At 35.8% G+C, this 15,666-nt stretch overlaps 1 protein-coding gene across 18 annotated transcripts in view; it reads left to right on the plus strand.

The window, feature by feature from the left end:
- The window catches only part of Eif4g3 (eukaryotic translation initiation factor 4 gamma 3), a 304,279-nt gene that overhangs the window by 168,278 nt on the left and 120,335 nt on the right, over positions 1–15,666 (plus strand). For 15 of the 18 annotated variants that reach the window (XM_033767671.1, XM_010626033.2, XM_010626034.2 and 12 more), the window contains one exon: positions 10,427–10,535. In XM_033767671.1, coding sequence (XP_033623562.1) covers positions 10,427–10,535 — 109 coding nt within the window. The remainder of the gene's footprint in view (positions 1–10,426; positions 10,536–15,666) is intronic. The other 3 variants (XM_010626027.2, XM_010626041.2, XM_010626044.2) reach the window with 1 other exon arrangement.

Below are 15,666 nucleotides of genomic sequence, written 5' to 3' on the forward strand. Positions count from 1 at the left end.
AAAAAAAAAAAAAAAAAAAAAAAATCACCATCCTCCATTATTCAGGGACATTCTAAGTCTGAAAGATTAAGAAGGGTTTATATGCAATTTTTTACCTTGAAGCGAACCTGGTACAGGCAAAATTTCTAAATTAAAATTATCTATTTAGATGCTGTTAAGTAGGGGTGTACTGTGGCACATTAAAGTATTACTGTCTGGAAGTATAGTTGAGTTCCTTTGTCAGCTTTTGTTTAGAGTCTCATCTTGAATATATATAGATATTTTTGCATTTAAATTCCTGTGAAGTGTTTGTTTTGTTTTGTTTTTTTAATCTTCCAAGCTTGATCTTTCCCAGTTATCCTTCTGTCCTTATTCAAAGAAATCTTTTGCTTTGTATCTTTTCCCAGGCACCATAGGCCTAAAAATGAGATGAGTGTATGTATCTAAATAATTCTAAAGCACAGTGAATGTATACTTTCAGCAGATAAAGGCCCTTAGTCAACAGTTGTAATGTAGGTTGTTCTTTGTGAGAATTATATAGTATCTCTATGAAGCATAAATTCATTTTATTGGGTGATTTGCATTTAAATTCACACTTAAAAATGCACTGTCTTTTCAAATGCACAAAATTCATGGAATGATGAAACAGCTTTTTAAGAGACATAAATGCTAGAAAGATTTCTTCACCTTAAAACCAATAGTATAAGCATGACAATGACAAGTGACATTGACCTCATTTTCTGGAAAATCATACAAAGTGGGAGAGGGAGAGAGAGAGAGAGAGAGAGAGAGAGGGAGAAAGAAAGAGAAAGGTGACCCTGCTTGATGGAAATGATCATTCCTGTTTGTTATGTAAAATTATATAAAGCATTGTTTCAAAAGAAGCTGGAAACTTTATGTTTTTTTTTAAAAAAAAAGAAAGCTAAAACTTTTAAATGTTAATAACTAATCCATTAACAAATACTATGGTGGCAGCCAAAGAAAACCCACTAGAGTTAGCCAAGGGCTACTAATTTGCAGTTTCAGCATCATTCCAGATACATTCTGAACCATGTTCTGGTCTGAACTCTTGCTGTTGGGATGGCCCTTTGTATCAGAATTTAGTAGCAAAGAATACAGGTCTTACAGGATACTTGCTTTTAGCAAGACACAATTATGTATGCTGTATATAGCAAAGCCTTTCACTATCATTGAAGTAGTCCTATCCTTGTATCTTTAAGAGGAGACAAAGAACCATTTATGTAGTCATGTAAAACAGGTGATGTTACACTGAGCTACATCTCAGCCCCCAGTACTAGTGTTCCTCCTGTGCTATGTGTACAGTCAAGAGATCTCAGAGGTGACCAAGCAGGCTAGAATTGTCATACAGTCGCAGAAGTGACAGGTCAGCTGGGTGTGGTAGTGTATACCTGTATCCTAGCACTCTGTGAGGCTGAGGCTGGAGGATCACAAGTTTGAACCCAACCTGGACAACTTAGTGACTTAAGGAGACCTTGTTTCAAAAAATAAAATAAGAAAATTTAAAAGGTTTGTACAAAGGTCTTTGGTTCAATCCCCAGTTATTTTCCAGAACACACATGCATGCGTTCATGCGCACACACATTAGGTCACAGAGACTCATTAATAGTGGTATAGATGAGAGTTGTACTATATAAAGAGTGTAAGGGAAAAATAAACCTCAAGGGTGATTCTTCAAGCTTAAATGCCTAGACTTATAAAAAACATAGAGTATACATAGGGAAATTTGAAGAATGGCATAATGGCTTTGATTTAGGCAAACAAACAAGTTGTTCTGGTTTTAACTTGGTCTTGAGGTCTCTTTGTCTTATGTGGCCATAAATCAAGATAGCCAATCTCCAGGGGATGAGTCAGGTTTGAGTATGTGGGTCAGGTGAGACCCAATAAGTAACCCCCCCCCAAATAAAATAAAATTAATTCTTATAGGTTCTTTAGAGGCTAGGTGTCCTGTCAGGAGGCCTGTGGGAATTCTTTGATTGATCTGTTAAATCCATTACATTCGTGTGTGTGTGTGTGTGTGTGTGTGTGTGTGTCCATCCTGTCTTAAATACTGTATCAGCCTGTTTTCAATTATCAGAAACACAATATCAGAAAGTGAATGCATTATAGAGGGTTTTTTGTTCGTTTTTATTTTTCTTGTTGATTTTGGTTTTGTTTTGGTTTTTTTGTGGGTGTTTCTTTTTTGTTGTTTTGTTTTGTTTTGTTTTTTTGAGACAGGATCTCACTGTGTAGTTCAGGCTGGCCTTGAACTTGAGGCAATCATCCTGCCTCAGACTGCCTAGTGCTGGGACTACAGGCATACACCACATTGTCCTGCAATAGAGTCTTACTTAGTCATGATTCTGGAGGTCTACAGTTGGTCTTTCTGGCAAAGACCTGTAGTGATATACAAGCATCATAAGGAAGGAGACACAGAACATGTAGGGTGTGTGTGTGTGTGTGTGTGTGTGTGTGTGTCTGTCTGTCTGTCTGTCTGTCTGCCCTCTCACTACTTAAATAGATACCAGGATTCAGCATAGGGGCCAATTATCTTGCCTAATCCGAGTTTCCCCCCAAGATCCCACCTCTGAATAACATAGTCTGATTCTATTCTCACTTTCTCAGTAACTCACAATGGGTTTTTTGGGGGGTTACTGAGGATCCAACTTGGGACCTTGTGCTTACAAGGCAGGAGGTTGAATCACTGAGCTAAATCCCCAGCCCCTCACAGTGGGATTTAAATTTCAATACAGGAATCCTTTTGGGACACTTAACCTATATCCAACCTATAGCAAATCCTGTAGCTTATAATACACTTTCAAATAGAGAGAGAAAATTTAATTCACATTATTCTTGCTTTTCAGAGTTTTTCTTGTTTCACCCTCCCCCCAAGAACTTTAATTCTGCAATATCTTCTGCTTTACAACCTCAGAACTTCTATCTGGAATGTGTGGGTTTCTCTCCCGCTTCCCTACACCATAGCAACCTTTTCTTGCCTTCTAAGTAGCCATTCTCTGTGTTAAGATGTCTGTCATTTTGTCCTATCAGTGTTCAAAGGAAAAAAAATATTTCACCAGTGCTTTTGGCCTAAATATACACCCTCTGGTCTGTTAATTGTCCCATTGTTGTGTTACTCCCTTTTGCTTCACACTTAGGTCACAGCTAGTGTATGCTGAAATACGAGTTTATGGCCCCTGGGTTGCAGTCAGTTTCTGCAGGTATTCATTGTTAACCTTGTTCCCCCTTTTTTCAGTCTATCCTAGTTGCTCAGGCAGTAACTCACTCTTATATCCTCTTTCTTTCATACCACACAGCCATTTTGTCCACAGGTCCTATCTGACCCATTCTCACCAGCTTCACTGCCATTACTATATTCTAAGGACGCTTTGCTCTCTCCTAGACAGCAGGAACTTCCTTACTCAGCGCCCTGCTTCCTTCTGTCTTGCCTCTTCTTGTCTACTCCTTATGCAGCAGCAAGGATCCTTTTAAAACACAAATCAGTCACATTCCTTTCCTACTGAAAATGATCTGTGTCTCTGTACTGGGGACTCAAACAGAAGAGTTCATACTTCCTTAGCATTTTGGAGATCTCTCTGAGGTCATTAATCAAGGGGTTTCTGGCTATGTAGCTGGTCCCTTCTCCTGCTCTTCTCCATTTTCTTTCACTGCACTACTTTGCTACTGAACTGCCTCCTTGTTGTCCACATTTGTAAGCTTACTTCAACCTTAGGACTTTTGTCCTCCCTCTTATTTTTGGTACCGGGGATCGAACTCATTACCTTGAGCATCTGAGGCAGACAGCGGCACCACTGAGCTAAATCCCCAGCTTCAAGGACTTTTGCTCTTACTGTTCTTTTTGTTTGGAATGCTCTTCATATTCCAACTCTGCCCCTTTCAGGCACTTCTTTTAATATGACTTTCTCAGAAGGCAATCTCTGATTATATACCACATCACAACCCTTTCTGTCTATCCTGGAATGTGCCTTAATTTGATTCACAGCATTAACCTTTGCTGATAACTTTCTTATTTTTTGGTTGTCTTTCTCAATCATTAGAATATTTGGACGCAAGGAGCATGATACCTTATTCAGAACTGTGCTCACAGCACTGAGTTCAATGTGTGATAATTGTTATCAATTTAGAGAAGATATGATTTTCATTTCTGAGCCAAGAGCTAAGATCAGTGGATGAGAACACATAGGCTTGTACTGTAGAGTTGTTCAAAGCTGACAAGGTCTGTACCATTAAATAGTGAGCTTATGTCTGGTAATTTCTTAGAAAATGTACAAAAAGAATTAAAGAACTGATCTGCTTGAATGATGCAGATTCCAGTTTTTACATCCTGTGATTCTGGCATTAGAATTTAGTGTGTAACTTATTGTTCATGGCTATGGTCATTATTCACTGAATTATGATCCACATATTAGAAGAAATACTCATCATGTCACCCCATATTGCATTATATTATGAATACTCTATACTCAAGTGTTTCAGCCATTTTAAACTCTTAATCATAAGCTCATGATCTTCCTCTCTTCCACCCCTGGACCCCTCATGGCTCCTGCAGTGCCCCCTATTTCAGTGACTACCACATCTAAGAAACCAGAAACCTAAGAATTTTCTTTGTACCCCCTGCTCTGCACTGGTCCCTTCCCTATCCAGTTACCTAGTTAATTTCCAAGTCCTCTCACTTTACTTTCTATATTTATATAAAATTTAGTTACACCACCTGCTAAAATCATTTCCTTTGGACTCCTGCAATGACTAAGTTTTTGTCATTACAACTACTCTTTCTTTCCTCCAGTTCATCCTGCACTAGTAGTCCATGGAGCTATGAATTTTTTCTTAGTCACTAGTTGATTCTGAATGTGTACATGGTACACACCAAAAGGAAACACATGCCCATACACCTTTCTAATACATGGATGTGGGAGATTCTCTTCCAGGTATGAAAGAAACATGTTTGAGTCCCTTTTCCTAAGTGAAGTCAAATATGTTCATTTGCTTCTTCATGTTTTTCAGTAAAGACTATATAGCACTTGTTTAGCCTCTGGACTTATATACATTAAATAAATGAAGTGAGCTGATTACAGTTGCTTACACCTATAATCCTAACTACTGTGGAGGTGAGACGGGAGTGATTACAAGTACAAGGCACACTGGGGCAGTTGAGGGAAATCCTGTCTGAAAATTTAAATAAAAGTGCTTGCTGTGTAGCTCAGCCTTCTCTTGAGTTCAACTCCCAGCAACACAAAGGGGGAAAAAAGGAATTTTCCACAAGGATTGTCTTAAAGTTACTGAATGGGATTTTGAAAAATCAGTTGTACCTGGAATGATAAAATATGAAACAATTAAAAATAGCTTCTCTGTGGGAAAACTGGCCATACACATCCATACCCATTATCTCTCCCCATGTACTGAAGTAAAATTAAAATGGACCAAAGATCTAAACGTTAAACAGTTAACTACAGAAGATAAAATAGGTAAAACTCTTGAAGACACAGCATAAGCAAGTCCTTTCTGAACAGAACCCTAGGAATCAGCAAATGGGATCATATCAAATTAAAAAGCTTCTGCAGAGCCAGTGATTTAGCTCAGTGGTGCCATGCCTGCCTCACAAGTGCAAGGTCCTGAGTTTGATCCCTGGTGCTGTGAAACAAACAAACTTCTGTAAAGTAAAGGAAATAACAAATAGAGTGAAGAAACAATGTACAGAATTGGAAAAAATGTTTGCCAGCTATTCCTAAGACAACTAACATCTAGAATAGCTATGGCAGACCTTTTAGTTTTCACTGATAAGAAGGAGCTGACTGTGGCACCTGTCTATAGGTTTGCCACCACTGATCTAACAATACATAAAGAACTAAAAATTATTAGACCTCTGAAAAATAAAGACCCCCCCCCAAATGGACAACTAAACTGAATAGACACTTCTCAGAAATGGTAGTAGTCGTAGTAGTAGTAGTAGCAGTAGTAGTAGCAGCAGCAGCAGCAAAAGTGGCCAATAAACACATGAAAAAATGTTCACCATCTTTGGCCATTAGTGAAATGCAGATTTAAATAACTGAGATTCCATCTTAATCCTGAAAGATTGGTTATCATCAAGAAATCAAATAGTAACAGATGCTGGCTTGGCTGCAGAGGGCAAAAAGAACCCTTGTTCGTAAGAATGTAAACTAGTATATATAATTAATAAGGAAATTAGCGTGGAGAATCCTCAGAAAAAAACTAGAAATTCCATTTGACTTAGCTATCCCAGTTCAAGGTATCTTCTCCAAGGAATTAAAGACATCGTTATTTCAGTGATACACGTATACCCATGTTTATAGCAGTATAACTCATAGCTAAAATTTGGAAGTAGCCCATGTTTCCATCAACAGGTGAAGAATAAAGAAAATATTTATAAACAATAGAGTACTACTCTGCCATCAAGAAAGATAAATTTGAGTCATTTATAGGAAAATAGATGTACCTTGAGGCCATAATGTTAAGTGAAATAATCAGACGCATAAGCTTAGGCACCTTACGGTTTCTCTTATATGAGAAACCCAAAGTATAAACAATTTAAAGTACAAAATAAAAGATCATAGTAAATAGAGAATTAGATTTTTTGCAAATGATCTTTTCCAAATGAGAAGGGGATCAAGAGATGGAGGGAAGAGGAAGACAAGGAGGGAAAAGGGACATAAAAAGAATTAAGGTATGTAATGTACCAATTCCCCACAGTGAATGTAATTGTGTACTGCAGAAATGTACTGATAAAATAATTTTTTAAATGGCTTGCATAAATCAGGAAAAATAAATGGTGGCAATAAATTATATCAACTGCTGGCTTGTTTATATTCATATAACCATGAGAAGTTTCTGGCTTTCCCAGTGATTTGTAACAAAGGTCAGCAAACATCTGTAATGGGCCAGGTAGTCAGCATTTTAGGCTATATAGCTGTGTAGTTTCTTTGAGCACTACCCAAATATACGTCACAAAAGCAGCCATCCATAATAAATGAGTGAGCTTGTCTGTTCCAATAAATATCTATTTATGGGTACTGAAATTTGAGATACATACATACAATCTTTTTGTGTGTTTTTTGGCCTTGAACCCACTATGTAGCAAAGGCTGCCCTTGAACATCATGCTGGGATTAGAGGTGTGTGCCACCACGCTGGGCTTGAATTTTATATAATTTTTATGTGTCCATAAATACTGTTTTTCTATTGATCTGCTCCCTCAACCCTTTGAAACTATACAAACGTTGGGCTGGGGATTTAGTTCAGTGGCACTGCACCTGCCTCACAAGCGCAAGGTCCTGAGTTTGATCCCTGGTACAAAAAAAAAAAGAAGTTTTAGGGTCAATACAGAAACAGGCGTTTGTCATTACCTGCATAATTTAATGTCCTTTATATGTATACATCACAAGAAAAAAAAAAGGAACCTTTTCTGGACAGAAACAGTGTGAGCTGTTAATTATACAGCGAAATACTTAAGAACAGTCCTGATTTGGTTGCCTGTCTCACCTGATTGGTAAACATTCTTTTTTAAAAAAAGAAAAAAAAAGAATGAATTCCTCCAATATTTGGGCACAAGTCTGTCATTTTTCCTTGGCCCACTACTTTAAGTTTAAAGTCTTCATTAGATGTAATTGTCAGGTAGAATTAATAAAAGGATTTCCATTCTTGGATACTATCAGGAATTTTTTTTATCCTTTAAACTTCCTTATTACTCTATTTGAAACACGATAAACTTTTTTCTCCTGCTAATAAGTCTGATCTCAAAACACTTTGGGGATTAGAATTTAGTATTGACATAAATTATGAAATATTGCAGTAATATTGAAAAAACTGCTTTATCAACGCTGGCCTTTTAATTTTAACTCTGACATTTTGGTATCTTTATTGAACTATTTTATATTTGATAATGATTGCCCTTTCAGAATGATTTTTGTGCGTTTTCATTTCTATCAGTAGTTAATGTAATTGAAATGCAGTAGTTTTGGAATTCTTTAGTATGTTCTCAGCAATGTAGCTTAATTTCTTTATGTGGATAAAAATGCATACAATACAGGATATGATGCTTTGGTCACAATATTATATTTCCTGATTTTTATTACTTATTAAAGTAGTTCATACTTATTATGATTTGGAAAAATAAGAAACTCCTTTGTAATGGACTCTTATTGTTGAATCACTTCATTGAGAGAGAATAAATTATCCTAAATTAAAATTAATCCAGAATAAGATTGAAATGTTTAATTATATGCTAGTGCTGTATGTCACCATTTTTGTTATACTGTCGGAGGCTTTTAGGATGTTGAAGTTGAAAGAACTATAGAATCTTTAGTTTCATTTTATAGCTGATGAAACTGAGTAGTACTGTACTTAGCAGAATGATGTGAATATATCTTTGTACCATATATTTGAATTTAGAGCTATTTACATAATCAGTATGCCATGTCCTTCCTTTCTTATAACTATGCATGAATTCTTAGAGCTTTGTTAATATAAAAATATTTTTTATGTTACTGAAAGCACTTTACTTTGAAAATCCTCAGATTTATACAAACTTACAGGTATCTGTAGCCTCTTACTGTCTTGAACACTGAATGTTAAACATGGCTGATATTTTGTTGACCTGCCTTTTGGTTATTTCCTTAGCAATTGGAATAGGTAATATTTTTTTCTTTTCAGGTAAATGACACAATATACAAATTTTCTTAACTGGGAAGTGTAGATATCTGTTTAATATAGTGATAACTAACTGTTTAATTTTAAAATTTTATAAATATAGAGCTGAAAATAGTGTTTCCTGTTTTCAGCCAGTAGAACCGAACAGTCTGTATTTTCATTTTTAGCTATGAAATCATCCTAATTTTTAAATTTATAATACTACAGTTTTTCCCACTGAAGCTAAGCAGAGTAGAGTAATTATGGCATTACTGCTGCTTTCATGATTCAGAATTTAAAAAGCAATTCACCCAATGATGAATGTAACTGTACTGTATACCTAAAAAGTACCAATAAACTCAATGAAAAAAATAAATAAAAAGCAATTCTCTTCATTTTTTAATATATGGAAATGCAATCATAGTATTCTTTATTTAGAACTAATTGTGGTATTTGAATACTTTCCTTGATATAAATAGATAAAATGTTAGCATTTCCTGTCGTTGCTCTATATAGTCCATATGTAGTCAAATATTAATTACATATTGTATTTTCTGAAAAGCACTGTTATTTAAATGGCATCTATCGTTATAAATGATAGGCTCATTTCATTTATCTTCCCTCTTTAAGAACTGAGACTATGGACTAGAAAATACTTTCTACTAGCTTAAACCTGTCTATCTCCCCCAGACTCACATCTTAATCTCCCCATCTCACCCTCAAACAACCTCACAGAATTGTCCAGAGAGCTGTACTTTGATAACATGGGTAGAATAGAGTGGGAGTTTAGGCTACTAAAACATTAACCTCAGATCTCCTAAGAGAGACATTGCTTCATTTTGTGGCTTTTTGTGTAACCCTCAAATCCAAAACAAATACCTACCTGGAATGTGATATAGAATGAATGTTCTTGTCTTTTCTCGTGTAAAATGTTCCCTCTAAGTTGCACATTGGCTGTAGTTTTGTCAACCTGCTTGACTGGATTTTGATGGGTATTTTTCACTCAATACAATGCTTTCCTTGGTTCTGAGAAGCCAGATATTTCACGTGGACTTTTTATTTTAATTTATTGACCCAGAATCTAAAGACATTTCAGTGTGAAAGTGCATTTAACTATTTCCCAAGTCACATTTCATCTATATAATGACAAGGACATTTAACAGGATCAAACCCTTCCGTATTGTTTTCTTGAATCAGTAACTGTTTTTTGGTTTTGTTTTATTGTTGTTTTTTGGTTTTGTTTTGTTTTGCAGTACTGAGGATTGAACTCAGGACCTTGCACTAGCAAGGCAGGTACAGCACCACTGAGGTGAATCCCCAGCCCAGTCATTGTTTTTTAAATCCTTCGTATTTTGTTTATTCTGCTTTTGGCAGATAAAGTCCTTTGCTAGGTAGCTCATATGTGAAGTTGACCAAACCGGTTTGGTTTTGGGGAAGAAGGTAAATTCCCTCATAGCTCTGACGTTCATTGTTAGGTTGCAGAGTCAGCTTGTCCTCAGAAGGAGCACTGGAGAATGAAATGTTACTAATAATTGTGCTGTCTTCTTCTGTGGTTAATAGTAACCATCTTTTTTCCTTCCCCTTTCCTGCTGCCTTTTCCCTCCTTTACCCTATCTTCTCATGTACTGTTTGAATTTATTAAATTGGCCTGTATATTTTTTCCTTGCTTTCCTTCTTTTAATTTTGTGACCTTCTGCCCTTCTCTGTCTCCCCCCCTTGCTTGGGTTCCATGTTGCTAGTTTTTATGTTCGCACGCTCATTATCACCCTTTTTTGTACTTCAAATCCCAGCAGCTGCCCAGCCAGGTCCCTGAGCACAGCCCTGTGATTTATGGAACTGTGGAGAGCGCTCATCTTGCTGCCAGCACCCCTGTCACTGCAGCTAGCGACCAGAAGCAAGGTTTGTGTATGACTGTTTTCCTGCCTCTTATCTTTAGTATCTCTTTATTAATTACATTGCCCTCAGCATTCAAGAATAAGAGTACAACATCTGACGATTATTTAGATACCTACTTTTAAACCAAGGTTCGAGATTAGAAGACATTCTGCTTCTGTAAAACTAAACTAATAGTGATTAGTTAAATTTTTCCTACATCTTATTAATATCTCTGTCAATTTGTAAATGTAGATAAAAGCCTAGCTGCCTTAAATGTAAAATTAAAAAAAAGTGAGGGAATAATTCAAAGCATATATTATTTTATAAGAACAACACTAATTAGGCCGGGCATGGTGACGCATGCCTGTAATCCCAGCACTTGAGAGGCTGAGGCGGGAGGATCGTTGTGAGTTCAAGACCAGCCTGGGCTACATAGAGAGTTCCAGGTCAGTCTCAACTACATAGTGAGACCCTGTCTCAAAAAAAAAAAAAAAAAAAGCATTGATTAATTTGTGTATTTAGTATGTCCTTGTGTGTCTTGGTATTTTTATAAAAGATAAAATGTTTCTTCTTACAATATTGGCTTCAGCCAGGTGTGGTGGCTGAAGCAGGAGGATCACCATGAGTTCGAGGCCAGCCAGAAGTACAAATTGAGATCCTGTCTCAAAAAAAGAAAAAAAAAGATTGGCTTCAATAGTCTCAGAGAAAGCACTGAGTTCAAATTATGGGTCCAACATGTACTAGGTGTTTCATATTGAGTGAAGACAACTTATATATCCTAATTTCTTCACTTACAAAATTGAGTATAGGGTCTATTTTGCAATTGTTTTGAAGACACTCGAAGCACATGAAAAGTTATAATCATCACTATTTGATACAGACTAAGCCTTCTCCTTTTGCCCTTGAACATAAAGTGTCCTATTTTTGTTCAAATAAATACAATGCCATTTGTATTTATTCATATTTTGAATATGAATAGAAAAACTCTAAGGGAAATCTCATGCTAGAAAGTGGCTTATCATAGTCTTCCTTTCCTACATAGTTGGAGTTTAGCTTGACGTCATTAGGCAATGCGCAAAGCCAGTAACTTTGTGCATGCTTTCTAATGTCTTGGCTGTGCTCTAAGAATGAATGAAAATCATGTATGTACAGAGTCCACCAAAAATATATATATACGTACTTCAGGAAAAGAAAAACTTAAATAAATATTTTAAAACTAAATTTATTGAAACATTATGAGATTAATACAAGTTACCTTTGGCCTGTACAATTACAAGATACGCCCAAAGTGGTGGCGTTATCTTACAGACATTAATTAGTACAGTGAATTGCTGATTGGATAATCTTGACCATTGAGATTACTAAACATGCATTTTCAATTTCTTCTCTAAGGGCCACAGTGTAGTGGGTTTTCTGAGATATATGAGATATATAGCATCCTCTAGGGTCCCCAATATGAACATAGCACCATCTGTTGAAAAAACATCATACTATTTTTCTTTTCCTGAAGTGTTTATACATTTTTTTGGAGGACTCTATGTGTTAACCTGCTTTCTTGAATTATACGTTCCTACAAACTCATTCTTTAGCTGGCTGTTAGTAAACATGCTTTCTCAAATTAAAACAAAACAAAACATGATGAACATGGTGGCTTATGCCTATAACCCTAACAGTTAAAGGCCTTTATGTCTGTAATCCCCATGGGGAGGATTGATTACAAATTTCTGCTCAACTTGGGCAGTTTACCAATTGAGCGATTTCAGTGTTTTTTATGTCATGCAAAGATGACATGGTATTTTTTAAATAGAAAATTAATTTTTTTTCTTTGAGTATTAAGCCTACGTTTTAGAAAAGAAATACTTGCCAGGTGTGGTGACAGATGAGTGCATTCCCAGCACTTGGAAAGCTGAGGCAGGAGAATCTCAGTGAGTTCAAGGACAGCCTGAAATACATAGTGAGAACCCTGTCTTGAAAAAGCAAAAGTGAAAAAAGAAAAGAAAAAGCAAAAGTGAAACAAAACTGGAACAAGAGGAAGTTCTATATTGTATTTCTCATAAGATAGTTTTAAACTAAAAGATAGGAAGTGAATTGTTACCTGGCATGCTTTTAAATGTTGTCCTGTTAAATACTTCCTTCACCTATGTTTGAAGTTAAAAGAGTACTCATGAAGCTTAAAACTAATTTTTAAATACTAAAGCCGTTTATTTACCTTGTGAGAAGCACAGTTTTAGGTATTAAGGAAGACTGTTCTGTACCCTCAATGTCTTCTTTGCATACTTGCTTTATAACTCTAAGATTATTTTTAAAAGTTCATGGTATACCCTGATGATAGTTTTGACATATCTAAAGATAATATTATCTTTTGTAGTTATTTTATGAAAAGCAATGCTGAGACTTATAGTGAAAGGATCCCTACACTTTTGTCATATTTAGGCCTAGATTTCCAAAAGAGGAAAAGGAGAATGTTCAGACTTTCTCAGTCCTTTTTTCCTTTTCGGGTAGTGGAAATTTGAATAACAAAAATTAACATTTCAAGTTTATACATTGTTTAGATAAGGTTGAAATAGAAAATATTTTAGATTACCTGGAAATGAAAAACTAGTGTTTTAAGTATAGATTTTAGAGCTTTATAGGTAGTTAATTCTTTGGGACCAGTCATCTTCCATTTAGTACCAAAGATTCATCAGAAAGCTCAGTAACTATTTTATAATTTTACTAGTGGCCTGCCAATATGTAAAATAGTTTTTACAATAGTCTGTAAATCCATTCCTCTGTCCATCCATCCATCTATCCATCCACAGCTGGGAATGGAACCCATGGCCTTAAACATGCTAGGCAAGGACTATGCTACTGAGATGTAGTTTTCAAGCCCAGTTTGTGTAATTCATATACTGTTAGGAAGTGCTCGTTATTTTTTAGAGAATTTTTTTCTGTACACCTTTAAAAATTTTCTTTAAAAAACACTGTAAATTCCCTTCAAAATCGAAGGATAAATGAATTCACCATTTTCAGTGATTCCTGTTAAAGCAGTGGTCTCTGCATTCTGCAGTCAAATTTTTTCGTTCTCAGTGGATTCATTACTGAGGAATTGGATCAGGCAACAGAATTTCATGGCTGCTCCAAGGACTTCTGCATGTTTGACTCACCTAAATACTTTCATTTTCATGGAAGAATGTGGGGTTTGAAATCATTCTTGGGCATGCATATTTGCTAGTTATGTGACCTTGGGCCTATGACTAATCTCTCAACCTTCAGTTTCCTAATCTGTAAAAGGGACATAGGTTTTGCCTCAGTAGTGGTTGTGAGAATTAATGAGAGCAATGCATGTAGGTATTGAACCCAGTTCTTGGCACATAAGTGTTTTATAAATGTTAGTTGTCATTATTAATCTTCTTGTTTCTCATTTTTTGACATAAACAATTGGAATGATTACAAGAAAACAAAGGTTTCAGACAGTTGTACCATTTATCTGTAAACAGTCTTAAAGGAAATACCTCATACTGGTTTGTAAACAAAACTTACAGATTAAAATTTTTTTTGGTATTGATGGTGTATAGATATAGCTAAAATTATTGCTGTTTACTAAGTGAGAAAGTACATTCAATTTTGTGTATTGATGGTATGCTATGGGTAATTAATATAAACAAGATTTAGTAGGTAGCCTAAAGTTTTAGTGCTTAGTACTTATACTTGTTGAAAGCACCTGGTGTTGAATATTCAGTAAATGGAATTTTTTTGCCATCCAACCATTGAGTTTGGTGTTACTCAACTGGGCTCTGTTTGCAGTTAGGATATTCTTTGTTAGATGAGACTGTCCCTCAAATTTTAGGATGTTCAGTATCCCTGAGCACTGGGTACTAACTGACAGTGACACTTTCTCAGTAGTTGTAAGACTTATAGTACCCAAAGTCACTTTAGGTAAGCCATTGGTTTCACCACCATATACAATAAAAGGGAGCAATTTTGTCCTTTTTGTAAATATGACACATTCATTTTAGAAACTATGGATATGCAAGATGAAAAGATATATTACTACCAAATTGGGTTTACAGCTCTACAGTTTTGGGCCATACTTTTTTTGTTTTGTTTTGTTACTGGGGATTGAACTTTGGTCCTTGTGCTTGCAAGGCAGGCCACCGAACCGCTGAACTAAATCCCTGGCCCTGGGCCATACTTAAAAAAAAAAAAAAAACTATACCCTTTATTATTTACAATTTTCTCTGACTAAAAACTTTTAAAAGCCTTTTTTTTTGTACCAGTAATTGAATTCATGATCTTGAACTTGCGAAGCAAGTGTGGTGCCACTGTGCTAAATCCCCAGCCCCTAAAAACCTTTATTTATTTGTTTGCTTGTTTTGTGCCAGGGATTGAACTCGGGTCCTTGCTAAAAACTTAGTTTAAATATTGAATAGTGTGCTAATACATGGCTGAGCTATCGTTTATTTACTAAATCCCTTATTGTTGGACATTGGCTTTATTCCTTCCCCTAACTCCAGTATGAAGTTGCCTTCATTATTCTAGACCTTTATCTTTGATCACTTTTAAATGATTCTTGGGAAAAATTCTTAAACATAGGGTTCTGAAAATTTCCTAATGTTTGCCAGACTCCTAATAAAAAAGTCATTCAAGAGGTAGGATAAATGTTTTTTGCCAGGTGTGGTGATTCATGCTTATAATCCGAGCTGAGACAGGAGAATCACCAGGAGTTTAAGGCCAGCCTTAACTACACTGCAAAACCCTGTCTCAAAGACACCAAAAAAACAAAATCCCGGGGATTTAGCTCAGTGGCACTTTGCCTACCTCAAAAGCACAAGGTCTTGAGTTCCATCCCTAGTAGTAGTAGTAATAGTAAAAATTATAATGTTTTTCTGTTTGGATCTATTATGTTTTACTTTTCTATTTTATGTATGAAAAGCTTTAAAAAGGTCAAAATACTTTATTTCAGATTGAGAAATTCTCAAAATAAATTTTGTTTCTAATTTTGTTAGTACTAGATTAAGACTCACTTTCACTAATGAATAAAGAATGGTAGTGGGCCAGGAATTTAGCTCAGTGGTTCTACTGCCTGCCATGCAAGTGCAAGGACCTCAGTTTGATACCTGGTACAAAACAAAAAAAAAAAAAAAGAATGCTAGAGGAGGGTCTCAGTAGTGCA

This window comes from Fukomys damarensis, unplaced genomic scaffold (genome assembly GCF_012274545.1).
Source record: "Fukomys damarensis isolate Sample0158 unplaced genomic scaffold, DMR_v1.0_HiC HiC_scaffold_23, whole genome shotgun sequence".
In the NCBI taxonomy this organism is placed as follows: Eukaryota; Metazoa; Chordata; class Mammalia; order Rodentia; family Bathyergidae; genus Fukomys; species Fukomys damarensis.